The sequence below is a fragment of the Podospora pseudopauciseta genome, chromosome 1 (genome assembly GCF_035222475.1).
Source record: "Podospora pseudopauciseta strain CBS 411.78 chromosome 1, whole genome shotgun sequence".
Taxonomy (NCBI): Eukaryota; Fungi; Ascomycota; class Sordariomycetes; order Sordariales; family Podosporaceae; genus Podospora; species Podospora pseudopauciseta.
Window position 1 is genome coordinate 4802747 of NC_085892.1, and position 20499 is coordinate 4823245.

At 41.1% G+C, this 20499-nt stretch overlaps 4 protein-coding genes and 1 non-coding gene across 5 annotated transcripts; 2 read left to right on the top strand and 3 right to left on the bottom strand.

The window, feature by feature from the left end:
- The first annotated feature begins 69 nt into the window (after positions 1–69).
- On the top strand, positions 70–140 carry QC763_0015460. Its single transcript has one exon. It is a non-coding gene; the product is annotated as a tRNA-Asn (tRNA).
- A 9274-nt stretch (positions 141–9414) lies between these two features.
- On the top strand, positions 9415–11601 carry QC763_113890 (uncharacterized protein). The gene is made up of 3 exons (XM_062907974.1): positions 9415–9749; positions 9828–10297; positions 10352–11601. The coding sequence occupies exons 1-3, from the start codon at positions 9493–9495 to the stop codon at positions 11089–11091; spliced, it is 1467 nt and encodes a 488-aa protein (XP_062770899.1). The 5' UTR covers positions 9415–9492; the 3' UTR covers positions 11092–11601.
- Positions 11602–11782: 181 nt separating this feature from the next.
- Positions 11783–13574, bottom strand: CKB2 (casein kinase 2 regulatory subunit; the record flags this gene model as incomplete). The annotated part of the gene is made up of 3 exons (XM_062907973.1): positions 11783–12666; positions 12759–13004; positions 13113–13574. 3 exons carry the CDS (start codon positions 13572–13574, stop codon positions 12151–12153), a joined length of 1224 nt encoding a protein of 407 aa, XP_062770900.1. The 3' UTR covers positions 11783–12150.
- Positions 13575–13727: 153 nt separating this feature from the next.
- QC763_113870 (uncharacterized protein) lies at positions 13728–15819 on the bottom strand (the record flags this gene model as incomplete). Its single annotated transcript, XM_062907972.1, has 4 exons — positions 13728–14111; positions 14179–14521; positions 14581–15177; positions 15245–15819. 4 exons carry the CDS (start codon positions 15817–15819, stop codon positions 13728–13730), a joined length of 1899 nt encoding a protein of 632 aa, XP_062770901.1.
- Positions 15820–16347: 528 nt separating this feature from the next.
- Positions 16348–20008, bottom strand: RIC1 (WD40 repeat protein; the record flags this gene model as incomplete). The annotated part of the gene is made up of 3 exons (XM_062907971.1): positions 19399–20008; positions 17154–19328; positions 16348–17097 (listed from the first exon to the last, which is right to left on the bottom strand). Exons 1-3 carry the CDS (start codon positions 19795–19797, stop codon positions 16348–16350), a joined length of 3324 nt encoding a protein of 1107 aa, XP_062770902.1. The 5' UTR covers positions 19798–20008.
- Between the last annotated feature and the right edge of the window lie 491 nt (positions 20009–20499).

Below are 20499 nucleotides of genomic sequence, written 5' to 3' on the forward strand. Positions count from 1 at the left end.
CCGCTGTTAGTTTAACTGTGATATAAAGGTGTACGGTGCTAGTTAGGCCTAGATTCCTTTATACTTATTAACCTCGTAGTATAACGTATAGTACGTTGATTATTATGCCGAAAGTATAGGTTCGATTCTTATCGAGGTTCTTTTAACTTCGTTTTATAACTATTTAGCTATAAGCCGGGGCCGAGTCTTTTTACTTACTTAGGTTTTAGTCGGTCCGGATATTATTAATAGAATTTCTTTTATTTATTTAGGTAATTAAGATATACCTATAGTTCCTATAAGTTATTTATAGCCGGATATTTTAATTAATTAACTAAATATTTTAATTAACTTTTATTAAACTATAAATTTAATATCTTTTTTATATTATATTTTTTTTCTTTATCCTCCGCTACTACCTATATATTAGCCTTACTTATATATAATATAGGTTTTAAAAGTAAGATATAAAAAGTATATAACCGTAAACGTATTATATTAGGTAGTTTCAATTCGAATACCGTTTCCGATATTTTCCTTTTAACCTTAAATAATCTTACTTTCCTATAGTCTAGCTTCTTACTAAATCTTTTAGTACGTAAATTATATATGGAAAGAAATACTATATTTTTTCCTTTAAAGTAAGGTCCTTCGAGCTTTTTAATATTATAATATTTCCGTATCTTTTCCTTTATAAACTTTAATTTTTACTTAAGCTTACCGTAAAATATATATATTTTATTTACCTTAACCCTAGCCCTAAGTACTTTAACCGTAGGTCTTTACTATAGGTTTACTTTATAGCCGAAATTCGCGAAAAACGGTATAGCTTTAATTATTTTAGTTAATAATATATTATATATTAACTATACCGTAAATAATAATTTAATTTAATTATTTTACTCGAAATTAATATAATTCTATAAGTATTATTCTATAATTTAATTAAGCTATTCCGTTTAACCGTTTGTTTAAAGGTAATAAACTAAAAACGCTTTACTTATTACTTTTAGCTTCGTTATTAATACTTTTTAAAACTTTAATACGAACTTAATATCGCGGTCTATAATAAACTCCTTTAATTATATATATATTAATATAATATACTATAATACTATATTCGTTAACTATTTTACCGATTAAATCTTTTTATAAAGTAAAAAGTATACTTACTTAGTAAGCCTATCGATTACCGTTAATATATTATCGTATTTAACGCCGGTTACTATATTTTTAGACTTTAGTAATTTAATAATAAAGTTTATCGTAATTAAACTCTATAGCCGTTTTATTATTAATAGTAGCTTTAGAAATCTATATAGCTTATACTTTATAACCCTCGTTCTCTCGTATATATAGTATAATTAAATAGCTTCTTTAATATCGTTTTTAATCTTTAACTAATTAAAGTACTACTTAATCTTTTTTATAGTTTTAGTAATACCTATATATCCTCCGAGCTTTAATATATAAATCTTTATTACTAATATTATTTTATTATTTAGCTTTATATACGCTCGATTTTTATACTATAGTCTTTCCTAATTATTTTTTTAAATACCTTACGGCTTTAGTTTTTCTTACTAGTATTACTTTATTATATTATTACTTAATTTCCCTTAATACTTACTAAAAATAACTTTTTTACGATATATTATATAATACTTTATTTATAATTATAATAAATATTTAAAAATACTATTTAACGCTTTTTTAAATAATAATAATAACTTTTTAAATATATTTTTATAGTAATTAGTTTGCCGGCTAAATATATTTACTTTAGCGTTTTCCGAACCCTTTTTATAATTAATTTAGAAATTAAATTCCGAAAGAAACTTTAATTATTATATTTCCCGTACGTTAAAGACCTTTATAATAATAAAATACTATAGATTTTTATAATCTGTATAGACCTATACTTTATATTTAATACCGCTAAAATATAGCCTCTATTCCTCGAACGTTTCGATAATAATAAATAGTTTTTTATTATAAATTAAATAATTTTAACGTACTTTTTTAAGCTTTTTCGAAAAAAAAGTTATTAAATATAATTTACTGTTATCGTCTCGTTACCTTAATTATCTACCGATTATATAGTTTAATATATCTGCCTCGACCTTAAATAGTCGATTAAGGTTTAGTAATTTAAATACTAAGTTCTTTAAAATAACTTTTTTTAGCTTCCGAAAGGCTTATTCCTTTTTCTACCCCTACCGAAACTCTACGTCCTTTTTAATTAAATAATTAAGTAGCTTTATAATATTTATATAGCCCTAAATAAATATCCGATTAAAGTTTATAAATCCTAAAAATTCTTTAATATATATTTATAATTACGATATAGGGTAATCTTTAATTACCGTAATCTTTTTAAATTCTATATAAACTTTACTTAATAATATTAAATATCCTAAATATACTATTTTCTATATATAAAATTCGCTTTTCTTTTTATTAATTAAAAGTCCGGCTCCGTATAGCGTATCGAGTATCTTTTATACGTACTATTTATATTCTTTTAAAATACGTAAATAATTAAAAACGTTATTAAAATAGTATATTACTATTTTATTAAAGTATTTCCGTATTATATAATTAATAAAATTAAAATATTATAGATATATTAGTTAACCTAAATAGTATTATAAAATACTCGAAATAACTATAAAGTATACGGAACGCTATTTTCCACTCGTCTCTTTTTTTAATCCGTATATAGGCGTACCCGATAGGTATATTTAAATATATAAAGTATCGCGCTCTTATTAATTAACTTTATAATTTAGATATTAACGGTAGTAAGTAATTATTTTTTACCTTTTCGTTATTTAATTAACGATAATTTATATATAATTATAAATTACTATCTTTCTTCGGTACGAAGAATACGGAGTATCCTATTAGCGATATAGACTTTTTAATATATTTTTTCTTTAAATTTTTATGTAAATATTTCCGTAGCTTTTTACTTTATTTATTATTAATATAATAAACCTTAAATAGCCGTAGCTTAGCTCCTTCTTTTAACTTAATTTTATAGTTCTACGGTCCTCGCTTTAGAAACCCCTTTAAATACTTAGCCGTAAAGGCTAGGTATCTTCGATATTTTACCGGTACCGCCTTTTTTTTACTTTTTTTTATATTATTATAATAAACGTATTTATTAGCCTCCGATATTTCTATTAACGTCGTTAACTTTATTTCTTCGATTTTACTACCTATATCGATAAAATATATTATTATTTCTTATATTTTTTATAGTAATATTATAGAGGGTATATATCCTATACTTTACTCTATATATATTCCTAATTTTCTATCGTTAATTCAATACTTTTAACGTTTTTTTAATCGTAAATAACTATTATCCCTCTAATCGATATTTAGGTTATAGTCTTTATATTATAATTACTTTAGGATTATATCCTTCGAGGGTCCTATATTTATAATATCGAATATAATTAATATTATTTTTCCTTTAATTATAATATTTAAGGATAATATTTTTTATAAACCTTTTACGTAGGAAATAGTTTTTATATAACGATTTATTTTTTTTTTCTTTTACGGTATACGGCTCTAGTATACGAACTATAGCGAAATTAAATTTATCTTTATATTACCGTTTATTAATATTATTACTTAGAGATCTCTCTATTATATAGTAACCTAAAGGTATTTATTTTTCTTACTTTCTTCCTATATAATAATAACTTTATTAATAAACGCCGGATTATTATCCTATACCTTTACTTTACGCCGATACCTTTAAAAATATTATTTATAATCCGTTAGAGGTTAACGGCCCCTACGAAGGGCCGTAAGTTATTTTTTAAGCGATTATATTATTTAAAAGCGTTTTTTTACTCCGGGTTATTTAATAATATAAAGTCTTTTAATTATATCCGCTTAGGTTTCTCCTATCTTCTATTTTTAATATTCTTTTATATTTTTATTCGATATTGGTTTTTTTATTTAATTTTAAGTATTTTAGTTTAATAATATTATTTAACTTTTTCCCGTAAATATATAATATAGTTTAGGTTTAGGTACTATTTTAATATTACTTCCTTCTATAAATATATATTATTATTTATATTTTAATTATTTATATATTCGATATAGTACCTTATATATTTTAATACGATTTATATAACCTAAAAGCTATCCTTTAGTTCGATTAGGTCTTAAACTTTTTATAAAATATAGTTATTTAGGTCCTTCTATTAGGCTTTTTCCTACCGGGCTATAGTCCTTTTAATTAACTATAATTTACTTTCTTTATTTACTTTATATATTAACTAATAGCCGTATAGCGATTTACTTTAATAATACTTTATATATTTATATATAATATATTAAAATTAAAGTACTTTCCGATATTCTAGATATTTAGAATAAAGTTATACCGTATCTCTTTTATAGGGTATATATTATATAGGTATTAGTATATTTTTTAGTAACTTCGCGATCCTAATATTAATAACCTTCTTACTTTTCTAATATTTTTTTTAGCTTTTATATAAAAGTTTTATAGGCTATAATATATTTTATAAAATAATAATTCCGTATTTACTATATTACTTTTTTAATATCGTTTATTTAGTAAGTCTTTACGTAAAACCTTTATCCTTAACGACCTTTATAATAACTTCCGTAATAATTTATATTATTTAATCCTATAATACTTATATTTAAAGATTTTTTTTTTATATTTTATTTTTAACTTTTCTAAAGCTTCCTTTATTTCCTAAAACTTTTTATTTTTCTATTTAATATATTAATTAAAGTTTTTTTCGGAGTTTACCGCTTTATTTTATTAATACCCGATAGTTATTACTTTTATAATCCTCGGTCTTTTTAATATAATAATTAATACGATTTCTTTTTTCTATCCGAGCCGTTTAAATACTTTATAATTCTTTTTAAAGTATTATACTTTACTATAATTAAAATATTTAAAGTTATTTTTATTTTAGCTTCGGCTTTACGGCCTTTATTACTATATAATATCGACGTTTATCGGTTCTAAATATATAGTATCGGAGTAGTTAGTATTAAAATATTTTTACTTACGTTTATTATTAGGATAGTTATTACTAAAGTATCCTTTATAGTTATTACTATAAATATCTTTACTGTAATTTTTTTTTATATAACGCTTAAACTATCGATTATCGATTTATATAGCTATAGCGATATACTTATCGATAATATCGGGCTTTATTTTTTTATATAATTTATTTTTTACTTTTTCCTTAAGGCTATAATAAAAAAATTATATTAATTTTTTATCGTTAATAGTATTATATAAATTATTAATTTTAAATTAAACTATATAATTAACCGTTAAATACGTTTAGTATAGGCTTAAGAGCCTCCTTTATATATGCTTTACTTCGTTATACTTTCTAAATATTTTTTTAAGCTTAGCCTTAAAGGTATAGTAGCTTTCGAAGTATTCTATAATAATCTTTTCTTAGTTTTCCGGTTCTTACCTATAATAGTCGTCGAGGATAGGCTCGAATTATACGAGAGCCCTATCTTTAAGCTTAGTAATTGCGAAAATTATTTTCGATTCTTTATTAATAAATTAATTTAAATATTAACGAAAATAGGTTTTAAATTAAATTAAAAATCCTTTAAGCTTTACTTTTTTTCTTTTATAGCGCTTCGGTACCAGGAACTTAATAATTAATTTAGATATAGTTAAAATAACGAAAATCTAATTTTAGCTCTATTAAGTTTCGTCTTTAAATTCCTTAAGACGCTTAATAACCTATTTTACGGTAAAGGGTATAAGTCTGGCAGAAGGTCCTTTAGCGTTTAGACTAAGCGGGACGCTTCCTATTTAAACGTTGTTAGGTCCGGCTATAATAGTAAAAAAATACTTTTAACTTATCTATAATAGAGTTAAAGTAAATATATAACGTATAACGAACTCCTATCTAAAACCTCTAAAAAGGATATTAATTAAAAATACTTTTAAATAATCTTAGTTCGGTATAGCTAAATAATATATAATAATAGCTTATCTTAATTATAGTAGTTTAATATTAACGATTATAATTTATATTATATATTACGGAACTGTCTATTTATATTAGCTAGTTCCTCCGTATATATAGTCCTCGTGCTAAGCCTAGCACTATTCTATATCGATTAACTCGACCCTCGATTTTATCGATACTGTTCCCTCTAGGATTGACTCTTCTGGATCGATCCTCGATCCCAATAATCCTGTTTAAATTGGTTCTTACTTATGTACTAACGATTGGTCCGTAGTGCGCCCCGCGCTCCACCAGGTATTAAGCCGTAACATTGGTTTATGTGTTTTCTCACTATTTTAGTATCTAAAATTTAATTATATTAATTTATATAGTAAATATAATTACAATTATTATAAGTTTTTCGTAACGGTTTTTAATAGAATTAAAATAAAAAGAATATAATTATACTTTAATTAAGGAAAAAGAGAGAATTTTAATTTAAAATATAAAAATTATTAATATAAAGGTATTTATTATTTATAATTTAGTATCGATAAGAATAAGAAAAATAGTAAATTAAATATAAAGCGTTTAAAAAATAATAATTAAGTAAAAAAAGCAAAGGAAAGAAATAAAATTCTTTACCTTTAATTAAAGGGAGAAATATAAAGAAGAAAAAATATAAATATGAAAAAAAATATAGTATAACAATTTTTACTTTAAATAATTATTTCCCTTTATATTTTTTTTCCTTTAAAAATAAATAGCTTTAATAATTCTATTTTTATAATATAAACTTTAATATTCTTTTAAAGAATCGTAATTATAACGTTTTCGTGATTAACTTTCTTTAATTAATTAAGATGTTTTTTTGATTTTATTTTTTTTAAAAAAAAATACCTTTATATTTTTTCCTTTTTTTTTAAATCTTTTTTATATTTTAATATTTTTTCGTTTTATTTAGTTTTTCTTTCAATTAATTTTTTTTAATATTTCTTTTATTATTTTTATTTTTATTTTTTACTATAGTTATACTTTCCTTTACTTTATTTTTAAATATCTACTTAACTTTCTTTAGTCTTAACTATATATACATATTTTTTTTATTTATATATATATTTTTAACTTAAAAAACTTCTTTACTTTACTTAATATATAAAAAATTTATAATAATATTTTATGTTAAAATACAGCTTTTATTTGTGAATTTTACAATATTTCCAAGCCCTGTATATTACAGGGCTTTAGAGGCAATATAATGGCTTAAATCAGCAGTATTTAGGGACCACAGTTACTGGAACGGAAGCTCGGCCTCCAGAAGCAATCCGAGGTCCCGGAAAGCCGAGCGCTAAAGCCGGTGCCCTGCAGCGGTCAAACGATAGCGTAACGTAGCCTGTAATGTGGCCCCTAACCTTATATTTGGTTAGCGTATTTAGCGGGCGTTTAGGCCCGGGAACGGAGTCACCCTCGGGGATCGAGTAGAGGGCCGATGGCCTATAAAACCTCTGCCTCACACTCTATTCACTGTGGTATTTTTTAGTCTATAAGGTTCAATCAATATACTCGTTCACCACACTCATTAGTGCCTCACAAGCCTATGTTACAGTGATTTTCTTCTATATATTATAGGGCGCCGTGTCACGGTTCTGGAAGACAGTGGGGCCACGAGGACCAATCAAGACTGGACCGCGCTATCGGGCGGGGCTCACGGTCCAGGAGATCAGACGGACCAATAAGATGGGGACCGGGGACCGCGGCGGGCTCACGGTCCACGGTCCAGTATCGGCCAATACGGAGCGGACCGAGGACCGTGTGCAAGACAACGGTCCACGGTCCACGGGTCTATATATACGGAGGAACTGGCTGGCGTAGATAGACAGTTCCGCAGTATGCAATACAAGTCACAATCGTTGGTATCAGACTGTTGTGATTGAGACAAGCCATTGTTGTACACTGTTTAGCTGTACCGAACCAGGATTATTCAGAAGTGCCTTCAACCGATATCCCTTTCAGAGGTTCTGGATAGGGGTTCGTCACACGCCGCCCCTGCAATCTACTTTCTTTCAGTGCTACAGCAACTGTCAAATGCTGCAGTCAAAGTCTTCTTCGCTCTCAGTGTACTACGCCGATAGCTATTTTAGCCTGTATTTACAGGCCTCAATAGCACCTATTTCAACATAATTAAACATAAATTTTAGATTATATGTAAAATATTATTTAAAATTAATTCCGCAGTATTTAAAATTTTCTTTGTATTTGTCTTTTTATGTTTAATTTTTATAAAAAACTTTTAGATTTTTACTACCCTTTTTATTTTATTTTATTTAATACTTAAACTATATTTTAAATACAAAAAATAAATATTTTTATAACTAAATATTTTGTTTTTATTTAAAATACAATTTTAACATAATTTCTACTATTTTTATTATTATTTGATATTAAATTTTTTATTATAAGTATATAATTAAAAGTGGAGATATAATAAATTTAGTTAAGTTAATATAGTGTCAAAATACAGTTTTTGTTTGTGGAATTTACAGTATATTTGAGCTCTGTGGAATATAGAGCCTCAAAGGCAATACAATAGCTTAGATTAGCAGTGCTCAGGGACCACGCCCAGCTGGAAAAACTGGGGAAACCATTGCGCAAACCTCCATCAAAATCAAGGGTCCAAAAGAGGGCTAGATGAGGATGCATATATCTGAGAACTGGTCCCCCGTGAATCTTGCTGCCACATGTCGTCGATGGCCTGGAACCTGCCACGCTCTCTGGCTCTTGTCTTCCTTGGTGTTTCATTCCTGGTGCTCTGAGACGGTGATTTGCGCTACCCTTGTCGCGTCGATCAGGTCTTGGCCAACCGTGCCAACCACTCGGATGCCAGCGCTCTCGATCCCTCATTGTGGCTGAGCCCCTTTCCACTCGAGAAACACAGCGGCAAACCGTCAACACAGCCGCTTGGCCTCGCACTCCCTTTTGCAAATCTGCGCTGCTTCTGTGTGAAGGAGGCCGGACCAACTCATCATCAGGATTCAGACTCCAGATCGGTTAATAATAATCCTATTGCAACAGAAGAAGGAGATTCCCGTTTGGCATCTTCAAGAGTCTGGCTTGGGAAGCGCATCGTTGGATGCTGCGGCTCGTTTGGTATCTCATCCAACATCTTATTGTTTTTTTCGCTGGACACTGGTGGTCAATCAATCTTTTCTCTTGTCATCGCATCTGCAGTCCGACAATCTCGTCACTGGTTTTACCTCCGTTTCCGTACCTACCTACGATCTACCTTGCTTGCGAATACTACGGAGTATCCCTCTCACACCAACGGGTCTAGTCTGCGGCACCGGGTAGTGTGACTGCTGTCCGCCCCCCCCCCTCCCCCCCCCGGGCTCCTCTCATTGTTCCTGTCGCCGCAACTCACCACCACCATCACACCGCACTTCGACTTCCCGCGCCCGCCCCGGCTTCCTCTTGTCCCTCTTTCATTCCTCTTTTCTGGGGATTAGCCAGGGGCTTCCCGATGCCCGACGATTCCATACGCCCTCTGATAACTGCCCGCTCCATCTCACCTGCTCCGACATTTCCAACTCGCGATACATTCGATACTATGGATCTCGCCGGCGATAACGTGGTGAGGAAGGGCAAGCTTTCTTGGGTTGTTGCGCTATCCTACGCTATCGACTGGATCATTCTCATCGCCGTTGGCGTTGTTGGGTACATTTTAGGTCATATTACACCAAACAAGCGGCCGTTCGCGCTCGACGACCGCAATATTTCGTATGTTTTTGGGTCCCCTCCTCCCGCAATTGATGTCAGAGCCGCTGAAGCTGACGTTTGACCATTTTTTCACTCTAGATTTCCCTATGCCGAACAAGAAACAGTGCCAGTATGGCTCGCGGTTGTCATCAGCGTCATGTGCCCGATTGTCATCATCGCCGTCATCTGCCTCGTTTTCGTGCCCGGTTCCACCGTCCCCCGAGGAACACCCAAGTCGTTAATATGGCAGCGCAAGCTGTGGGAGCTGCACCAAGGCTGGTTGGGTTTGGCTCTATCTGTTATGGCAGCTTGGATCATCACCAATGGCATGAAGAACTTGTTCGGAAAGCCGCGTCCGGATCTTCTTGACCGGTGCCAGCCAGACATGGAGAACCTCAAGGATTATATCATTGGCGGGCTGCTCAGATTGAATAGCTCATTGACTCCAGGCCACATCCTCGGTCCTGGCACCCTCGTGAGCCCCAACATTTGCACGAATCCCGACAAGGCTGTGTTGGACGATGGCTTTAGGAGCTACCCTAGCGGCCATTCTAGTTCAGCCTCAGCTGGTATGTAAACTCTTTCACAATGTCAAGGCAGTATCCAAACTAACAATCCTCCAGGTCTCGTTTACCTCTCCCTTTTCATTGCGAGCAAGTTCGCGATAACAATCCCGTTCTTCTCCACTTCAGGCTCGTCGGCCGATCACGAAACCACCGCCGCCGCCTTCCCCTCCAGAACCCGCATTCCCAGCGTCAAGGTCAGCGGTCCGGATTCATATGAGCTTTCCAACCGCAGCCCCTCAGCCCTCACCAACTCCATGGAAGACCCGGCCCTCTTATCCAAAGGCGTGACGGCAACGAACCGAAAGATAGCAGCAGTCCGCCGTCAGGCCGCGGCGCCACCTCTGTATCTCCTCCTGGTAGCCATCATCCCCTTCTTCGCATCAGTCTACATTGCCGGCTCCCGCTGGTGGGATTTCAGGCACCACGCCTTCGACATCCTCTTTGGCTACCTCATCGGTCTCGTCGGCGCCATCTTCGCCTTTAGGTATTACCACCTCCCAATCTCGCGCGGTGCGGGCTGGGCATGGGGACCCCGCAGCCACGACAAGGCCTTTTGGGCGGGTGTGGGAAGCTACAGCTATGCCACGAGCCGCACGCGCGGCACGTACCGCTCGGGCGACGAGGAGGAGGCCCTAGGCGCGCCTATCGAGCCGTACGGACGGGGAAGCGGCATGAGCAGTGTCGCTCCTGTGGCGCCGAGAAAGGGCGGGTCGCAAGGGATGGACGCGAGGGACGAGGATACGTCATATACCGGGGCTTCGGGGAACGATCAGAGCCCTGAGCCACATGCGAGATGAACAACAATAATAACATGATTTGATCGTTGACTCGTTGACGCTTTGTTTCATGTCGTCATTTGGCGGAGGTAGGTGGGTTCTGGATACACACATGTTATTGGAATGACACAAACGACTGGGCTGAACATGGGACTGGACTTTTAGGACGGGCTGGTTTAGGGAGGGGCTGTTTTTTCTCTTTTTTCCTTTCCTTTCCCCAAAAGGCAGGCCGGTTGATTGATTTGGAAAAGGGGCGAGGCGAGTGAAGAAGGGGGTGAGGTCGTTTTCTTTCCGACAGGGATTTATTGACTCGATCAGCGTTTGGTCGCTTGGTACAACCTCTATTCTTTTGTCGACTTTTTTTCATTTGGTAGTTTTGAACAATTCTTTGTAACGGGCGTTGGGGGCAAGCCATTTTCTTTAGGTGTGTATCAAAGAGACAGGTATCACAGGCCTTTTTTTAATCTTTTTGGGTCCGTTGGCTGGACAGAATCACATCTGTTTTTACAATCGATTAATCTGTGTGGACCACATGCTATGTGTGATATCACTTGAGAGAAGCTGAGCATATGGACAAGGCGCTGAACCGTGAAGAAGGGTCGTATGAGTCTCATTACATACAGACAGCCTGGTAAGAAGTACTCATCCAGGTCAATGTACAGCTACTTCATCAATCCTAACACCGATCCCCACACCCATCCAATTAACCCCCTCCTCCCCCTCCCTCCGCAAGCCAAGCCCCCTTTCTCACAGTGAACGCCAGAGTGTAGATGCTGCCAACCAAAGCCCAGTAAAAGTTCCATATGTGTTGTGCGTGTGGTATTGTGTTGTTATAATGTTGTGACAAGTGACCGCTCCTTCAGCAGTGCGTTGCAGCGGAAAAACCCCATCAAGACCAAAATGGAAAAAAGACGCTGAATCAAAAGCTCCAAGAAAAAGCCCAGAACCACTACCAGAAAAAAATGCATGATCCGTTCAAATGTAAACCAAACACCACCACTTCCGAACCCACAGAACCCATCTACACATCGTGCCCCCACCTGGGATCGCCACCCACACATACGTTCATCCAGTCTCGATTCACTGCAGTGTAGCGACCTCTCCAGCACCCCGGTATTGCACCACCGCCGCAGGGTTGTGATTCATAGCATCCTCCATCATCTCCTCCTCTTCGTCCTCCTCCTCTTCGTCCTCATCGTCGTCCTCCCCGTCCACCTTGGCAAAGCCGCTGTCCACCTCCATCTTCCGCAACCTCCTCCTCATCTCCCCCCGCTCCTTGTTCTGCCACCTCACCAGGGCAGCCGCGGCGTGCACCTTGAATCCGTAGACGCGGGGAACGTACCGCTCTGTGGTCTTGGGGGGCACCAGAGCGGGATAGACCTGGAAGAGGATGTTGTGGAATGAGGTCCCAAAATAGGCCCCGTCAATGGCCGAGTGGCGGGTTGATTTGGGGTTGTAGATGTCCTCGCAACGGGCGCAGTAGAGCTTGACAGCCTTTTGGTTGGCCACGTCCGAGAGGCCCATCGGGAGGAGGGGGTGGGAATGGCACATCACGCGGGGGCATTTTCCAAAGTCGCATTTCTTGTACTTCTCCAGCTGTTTTTGGTGGGTGATTCATATCAAATTAGCTCTCCAAAATATGACAAGGAACAAAGGCTTGAAGGGATGCGAAATCAAACAAAACATACCATCTTTGCCAGGCCGCGCGTAGTGACGATATACCGAGCGTGAATAAGTCCATACAAATGCCTCGCCGACTTTTCTATGGTCTCGCGCATCTCATCGTCGCAGTCGAGGTCGAACACGTCCGTGATCAGGTCGAGCGCGTATTGGTAGTACTGAACCTCGGTGTTCAGTCCCGTCAGGTTGAAGCGGTCTGTCAGGTAGTCTTCATCGATTTCGCAATAGTATTCGTTGCCGCGCGACGAGATGAACTGTTGCGATGTGCGTCTGTTAGCTGGCATGGTGTTGTTTTTTTCGTTGCTAACGAAGTGTATAAGGGGGAGGAAAGGGGGGGGGAGGGGGGGAAATATATGGCATACCCAATCCCTCCAGTAACTGGTGTAGTCACTGTCTGAGTCGCTTACAAAATCATCCATGCCGGCCATGTTTGTCGCGCGCGCAGAAAGGGGCCGATGGTCGAAAGGATGATTTGTCTGTCTGGGGGTTCGTTCGGGCAACACCCTAAACCGGCGGCTTGCTGGATGGGGGACGGGACGGGAGAGGGTCGACGGGAGGAGCTTGGGTGAGAGCGGTCTGGGTTGGCGGACGCGTTGTACGTGACAACGGGCTGAAATAACACTGCTGAGCGCCGATGATTCGTGTGCGATGCGGCTCTTCGATGGTATGTTGGCCAAATCTTTGGCTGACTTGGACTGGCCTTGAGGTTGGATTGATGGCCTGTGGTGGGGGACTTTTGCGCACTGTGGTGAAGAGGGTCCCAAAGCGAGGGGCAGGGACCTGCCATTATTTCTGCCGATGTACACCGCCTCCCCTATCAACATGACCCCCCCGTAGTCTTCATGTGCAAGTCAAAGACAATATATTGCAGCAGAAAATCAAGACATGATTGTTGTGTCAAATTGAAGTAATGCAGTTCAGTCACTGATCCAGCCACATCACCAATATATTCTAGCACACAATCCAAAGCCAAACCATCAGACATCACCCCCCTGGAATCTCGCCTGAAATGCCTTGATCAGATCTCCCATCGACTTCTCATAGAGCTCCGGTTTACTCGTCGTATTCTTAACATACTCATTCTGCTCCAGCGCATCAACCCACTTCTTCCACCTCATCTCCAACAGAGGTTGCGTCCATCCCGGCAGTTGGCGAAGAAGATAAGGCAAACGGATCGCGAAAGGGGCGAGGTGAATGTCGACAAGACTGAAGTGGTCACCCAAGAAGAACGGTCCGTTTTCTTCGGCGTGTTGGACCAGCTCGGCGATATCTCGCTCCAGCTTTTCCGCCGCTTGTCTCTTGGGTTCCTCTTCAGTAGCCGATACGAGGAGGTAAAATGATGGAACTATTCTTGAGTTTATCTGTTCACGCGATTAGTCCTGTTTCAAAAAAGAGATGATGAAGTGGATGTCGACATGGCCTTCTTACGAATTCTATCCACAGCCGGCAATTTGCTTTCAATCTTGCATCAGTAGGCAGCAATACTAAATTTCCATGGCCTGAATCTACGAGCTTTTTCAACTCACTTGTCAGCACCGAAGGCGTATCACGACGAAGCATCAACGCCCAGGTGGGCACAACACCTACATATTCAAGAATGACTGTGCTTTCTGCGCAAGCCCAGTCACCTTGTCGAATGGCGGGCACCAGGCCTCTCGGATTCGCTTCGAGCAGCAGGGTAGGCTTCGGCTTTTGCAGAGGGTAGATCTCGCAATATCGATATTCAAACCCTTTGGCTTCCAGAGCAATCCAGACTCGTTGCGAAAAGGGGCTAATCGGCTGCCGTTAGCAATGAGAGCTGAAGAGGGTCGAACGGCATTGCTCGCCTACCAGAAACAGGATGCGTAAAACTTGATCACGCCTTCTTTGGCATGCTTCTTTGCGGTCTCGGCGGCAAGCCCCGTTGCCTTCCAAGGTGATAATGACGACGGCTTTGGTGGGCGTTTCACATCCTTTTGTCGTTTCGACCGCTTCCGTTCCCTCTCCTGCTCGGCCAACTCTCGATGTCTTGTGCTCTTCTTGATTTGATCACTCCTTGCCAAGTCGTGTTTGTGCTCTGCAGGTTTGCCGTCGCCAACGCCGTTTGTGACACTTCCGTTGATGCGTTGAAAAGTGTAAAAAACTTGGTCCTGATGTCGGATACGCGCAAGAGCCTGCCCAAGTTCCGGATTGTTCGTGGCGGCAGCTTCCAGTTCTGCAGTAGAACCTGGCTCATACTTGGTGATTTTTATCTTGACATCGCACAAGCCAAGACCGCGAGCATTTCGTTTCCTCTTCTTCTTCAGGGGGTCATCTGACTTTTTGGTTCCCGAAGGGCGGCCCTTGAGACGACAGTCATAATACTTCGCTTCAAAGGGCTTGCTCTTGTACTGTTGCGTCGAGCGGTGGCTGTAAATGTTATCGATCCAGGGGAAGTACGTCTCGTAACTTGAAGCCGTTGTGTTCCGTTGAGTATACCATATTCACACAAGACAAATGAAAGGCTCAGACTCACTCCTCGTTGCTCAGTAACACCATATCCTCCAGATCAAACAACTTTTGTCTCCATGCTTTGACCGCCGAGGACTCCTCTCTCAGCGGAGTGACGCCATGCCCATGGTGTGATGTTGGCTGAGCGGGTGAGTTTGGTGTCACTGCAGGTGAGCTCAAGCCGTCAAAAAGGCCAGGCGTAGTAGAAGACGCAGGTGTGTCGGTATGCCTCCCGACCTCCTGGCCTTGGCGCTGATGAGGCAGTTGCTTTCTCTGGTGTGTTTGTTGCTGTCGATGCTGGTGTGCTTCATGTGCCACGGTACTGATTTCAGCTCGACGGTTGTTATAGTTGCTGGCATACCCACTCAAGTCAGCGGGAAAGACAGGACTATTGCCCGGAAAACTATCAACTCGTGGCACACTTAGAGCAGGTAGGCCATGGGTCGAGTGAGAGTGTTGGATTTGTTGCGAATCCCCAGCTTCCCGGCCGCTGTGAAGGTGAAGTTGATGCTGCGGTCCGTGATGTGGGTGTAAGAGCAGTGGGGAGCGGCTTGAAGAACGGGGCCCAGCTTCAACGCCAGGCACATACAATGAATCCATGATCGGTTTTCGCAGACATAACTCGAGACGGAGCCTTGCGTGTGAATATACACAGGCTTCAACTTGCAGTGGTCATGATACTCTTCTTAACCAAGCTTAGTCCCCAGTGACGAATCACGAGTAGGCTACCACTCCTGGCATGCAGTTAGTCTGAAGAATCCTAACTGCCGTATGAGATATCGAGAACCGTGGAGGGCAGGGTGAAGGATGCCGGGCGTCGGCAGCGGCAAAGAGGAAGTCTGCTGAAAGGCTGAAGGCCAGTCGAGGGGTTGCCTTGCCGTTGCACGGACCACATATATCAGCCTGGAGGGGCTTGGCGCCCATGATCACAGTGCCTCGTTCCCGAACGAGAGGTGAGATTGGGGATGTTGGTATGCTGATTTATTATATCAGGCACCTATAGAGCGCCCGATTCGATGATGATAGTAAGGTAGCAAGTGCTGCTCCAAGAACCTAACTCTCTGTTGTTCTATATCCAACTTGGCGCAATCCTCAGCCATACTACTCCAACTGTTGTTATAGACACTACTATGAATAGTCGTCTCTGTTTTCCGACCGGGTGCCGCTGATAATGCTCCCCGCATCACTGGCTGATTGACCCTCCAGCTCTGAATCGCTCCCTCCAATACGTCTCGAAGCATCGCCTATCGGCCTGAATACACCACTCGAGGGTATCTCTAGTCTCGCCATAAGCCCGTTCCCTGCCAACACCCCCCTGTCCGGTCGTCCCCGTGTTGAGATGTTTACCATTTCCATAGCTTCTCGAAGCGTATCTCCAGTCTCATCAAGCGCAGCCAAAAAGCGCGCGAGCTCCTTGCATAGCTCCCAATCCCCTTCGAGCATTGCTCGACTCAACAGGCGCACACTCTGTTCGCTCACAGTCGCCAACTCGTCGAATGTATGAAGAACCAGGAGGTACCCGCCCGCTGTCTTGAGGCTCCCACGCTGAAGGCTTTCTTCGAACAGCTCCTGGGGGGGGGGTAGATAGGCGAATAAGGTGCGCCAGGAGCGAAGTTCGGTTTTGCGTGTACATTGCACAACAATGTCGAGGTACTGCTTGAAGCATGACAGAAGAGACAGCACACGAGGCAGAATTGCATTCTCAGGTGCCGGAGGCGGATGCGCGTCCACTTCCTCGTCCAAGACATGATGCAGCAGCACCTCGAGAGCGTGCGCAAAATATTCAAGGTGCTCATGCTCCCGGGCAAGTTGTAACGCCTCTGTAGACTTATTCGCAACCAAATATGACCGGAGGATATCGGGTAGGAAAAGGTGTGTCTGCAGACAGTGTTAGTCGAAGGTGTCTGGATTAAATTCATCTGAGAAACCCTTACCCTGATACAAAAACGGAAGAATGAAAAATTGATATCACGGCGTTGAATCAGCTCTGATTCGACACCGAGGATGATCGCCTTTCCGAGAAGTGTCGAAAGCGGATAGAAGTCGACAGGTATAGAAATCATGGATGGTATGTCCCTTGACACTTCCCCCGATATCGCCTTCAGCACGGGATCCATATCCGCCCAGGCTTTGAGCTCGGTGCCATCAAAGATCCAGAGAGAATCCTGCAGACTTGGATCGGAGGGCCCGTTTTGAAGTTCGCCTGATCTCTGCGAGGCCACTTCCAAGAACGGCTGGTCCCTCATACTGGTATAATACTCGACATTGTGACAGATGACACGCATGTCGTATTTCAGGTTATTCTCTTGAACCGAAGGTCGCAACAACACCAGCTTCCCATCTACCAGAAACAAGACAGATGCGTGGGCCACATCCTGTGATGGATCACCCTCCAGCAGTTGTCGCTCCGGCAAAACCCAGCTCAGTCCTCTCACTCTTGCAGGTGATCTCACAATGCCGTGAAATGCGATATGGCCGACCTCTATCAGCCGAATCGAGCCTGATACGGGGGCAAAGATGTAGTGATATAACAGATTGTCGTATGTGTAGGCCAATAGTGAGTCTTCACCTGTGGGAGTGATGAGAACCACGGGTGCCGACATCTGTTGAACAAACAGAGCCTTACCGCTATCAAGGGCCGCCTCGCGAGAATATAGACGCAGCTCGAAAGACCTGTTGACCTCGACAGCAGCTACCAGTATATTCTGGTACCAACACAGCCCTCCTCTTACTTGAAACTCGTTTTCCAAGGCATCGTTGGCAAAAGTCTTCCACCGGCCACTGTTCACGCTGTAATGCGCCAGCCCTCTCCGGCCCGCAACAGCAACATACCGGCCATCAGCCGATATGGCCGTACACTTGATCGGCCATTGACTGAGCAGATAGGTAGATGGTATTCTGGCTGTGTGCCAGAGCGAAGGCTCAGCAGAGATGGATGTGAGGTCGGGCAAGTCATAGCCTCTGTAGACCATGACGCTCGCGGTGCTTTGGAGAACGGTGCGAAACAAGTTTGCAGGACTGTAGCAGCCAGTAACTGCGCTTCGTGCCATTTCCAAAAGCCAAATCGCATCGTGGTTCTTGTTGGTCAAGAGCAGCTCACAAGCGCCACCGACCCAAGCAGCATCCAGGACTCCAGAGAGCCACTCCTCTCCGTTTGTCGAAGCAATCAAATGATCAGCATGAAAGCTGTTGCTGAGTGGCTTTCCGTATACGCTCCACGTGGCCCATCCCTTCTCGTACCCGGCAAACAAGCAATAGCCATCTGGTGAGTAGCTCAGCGTGGTAAGCTTTCCCGATGCACCAGGAGAGACAGGAACACTGTGGGTATGGGAAGATGGGATGTTTCCAGAATAATCGCGAGCCGAATACACGCGGACAGTGCCATCTGCGCAACCAACGGCGATTAATGAGAACCGAGCATTGATCACGCACCGTACAGCATGATGCTGCTCAGTGCTTGGTACATGAAAGCAATAACCCTTGAATAGCTTCTTGGGGTCTGGTGGTTCGTCAGACTCGCTCGACTTCTGATTTGGATTCAGCCGCTGGACCGCATATGCCTTTCCATCACTCGTTATCCAGGTCGAAAGGTTCATAGGCCTGTCGTGCGTCATCTCTTTGACTGTGACCTTTTTCTCCAGCCAAGCCATTCTGCTCAGTAATTCCGTGGTGGTCTGGCTGCCCGAGCTGTCGGGTGACCAACGTATGCACTGTACAGCGGCAGGCTTGCGCGTAGCCACCACCAACTCATCATCCAACGCCAAAGCGCTCTCGATCCCAGCATCCACCTTAATCACCATCCGGAAGCGAATGCTCACATCTCGCACGCCGGCCCCTTCACCTGGGCCCCACAGTATCTGATCTGGGGCAGTGTGTCCAGGATCCCCAGCGTGGCTTTGGCGTCTGCGCTGAACATTGGTATGGCTTGTAAAATGCGGTTTGTATACTCGGGAGTCGGCATCTGTGGCCAGGGAATAGGTTATCAGGTATCCCAGGCTTGTATGTACAACAAATATGGCAGAGTCGGGTCGCAAAAGCAAGTTGATGTTTGTTCCATAAGATTCGAGAGAGGCTTCTGATCGCACGACCACGGCAAGGACGACAGTAGGCTAGTAATACGGTGTCAGTACCTCAGCGCAAGGCACATATTAAGCTTCAGAAGGAGACAGCTGTTCCCACCTTGGTCTGCCACACCGTCATGGAGGTGGGTGTGATGGTAGCGAAGAGGTGACCGGACCGAGCCACGCGCAAAGCAACAACGGGTTCGTGAAGGGGAATGCCAGGGAGTTCTGGTCCTGGAGAATGCTCAGGGGTTCCATCTTCTGGATAGTCATGCTCGACAGATTTGATGCCCGGCGTCATTGGCGTCATGGGGGTGGGAGGTGGAAGCAGCCCATCCTGGCTCGTTGACGGGTTGGGCGATAACAGAGACGAATTCTGGTCAGATCTTTGTCCCGATGCTCCTGCGCCGGGAGTGGGAGGCAGCAAGCCATCGTGAGACACAGAGCTGGGAAGGGCGCCGGGTTGGCGAACGGTGTTGGTCGCATATATTCGCGGGGTTCCAAGCGGCCAGTACATGGCTCCTTCACGGCGGCTTCATGCGCATCCACTGACCACGACCTCGGTATCCTTGGACCCAGCGCGTCGACGTCAATTCATGACGTGATGGAATCGAATTAGTCAAGAGGCGTTACCGACGACTGCATCAAAAGCCCCGGCTAACGGTTTGTCCAAAAGCAAGACGGACAATGCAGGACAAGACCATCCGATTTGGTTGAAAGCGAGGTTGACAGGTGTGATCTGGGTCCAGATGTCCGCTACTGCAGGCCCCACTTGTATTGTGTCCAAGTGGGGTCCATCCTAGACAACTGATACTTGTTGAACTGTTAGTGAGACACCATAACAACCTCTCTCCTCCAGCAGATATATCGCCCAACATCATGCTGATGGTGTTCCGTATATGCTGAGCATATTTTCGGCTCCAGGAAACCATATCCTGTCTCTCTCTAAAATCTCGCTTTCTTATTCCCTGCTGCATTATATGGTTGTAGCGTGGGCCCCTTGTCTGGTAGACATCTCCCGTGCTAACGTTTCTCATTCACCCCAATTCAGACTTCAATCTTTTCTTTCTTTACTGTTCTTCAGTGACCTCTGGCGATGTAGTCTTTGTTTTCCCACTTGCGTAACTTTGGAAGCTCCACAGCAATGAATGACTACACGAACCCACATATGTAAAACACAGGTCAATGTGTAGTTGGGTGGTCCGTAGCCTGTATTTTA

Bases quoted from the DNA above. Each gene is read 5' to 3' on its own strand.
- QC763_113890 (XM_062907974.1), top strand. From the start codon at position 9,493: ATGCCCGACGATTCCATACGCCCTCTGATAACTGCCCGCTCCATCTCA. The intron at 9,750-9,827 runs GTATGTTTTTGG...TTTTCACTCTAG, and splicing joins CTCGACGACCGCAATATTTC to ATTTCCCTATGCCGAACAAG. The intron at 10,298-10,351 runs GTATGTAAACTC...ACAATCCTCCAG, and splicing joins TTCTAGTTCAGCCTCAGCTG to GTCTCGTTTACCTCTCCCTT.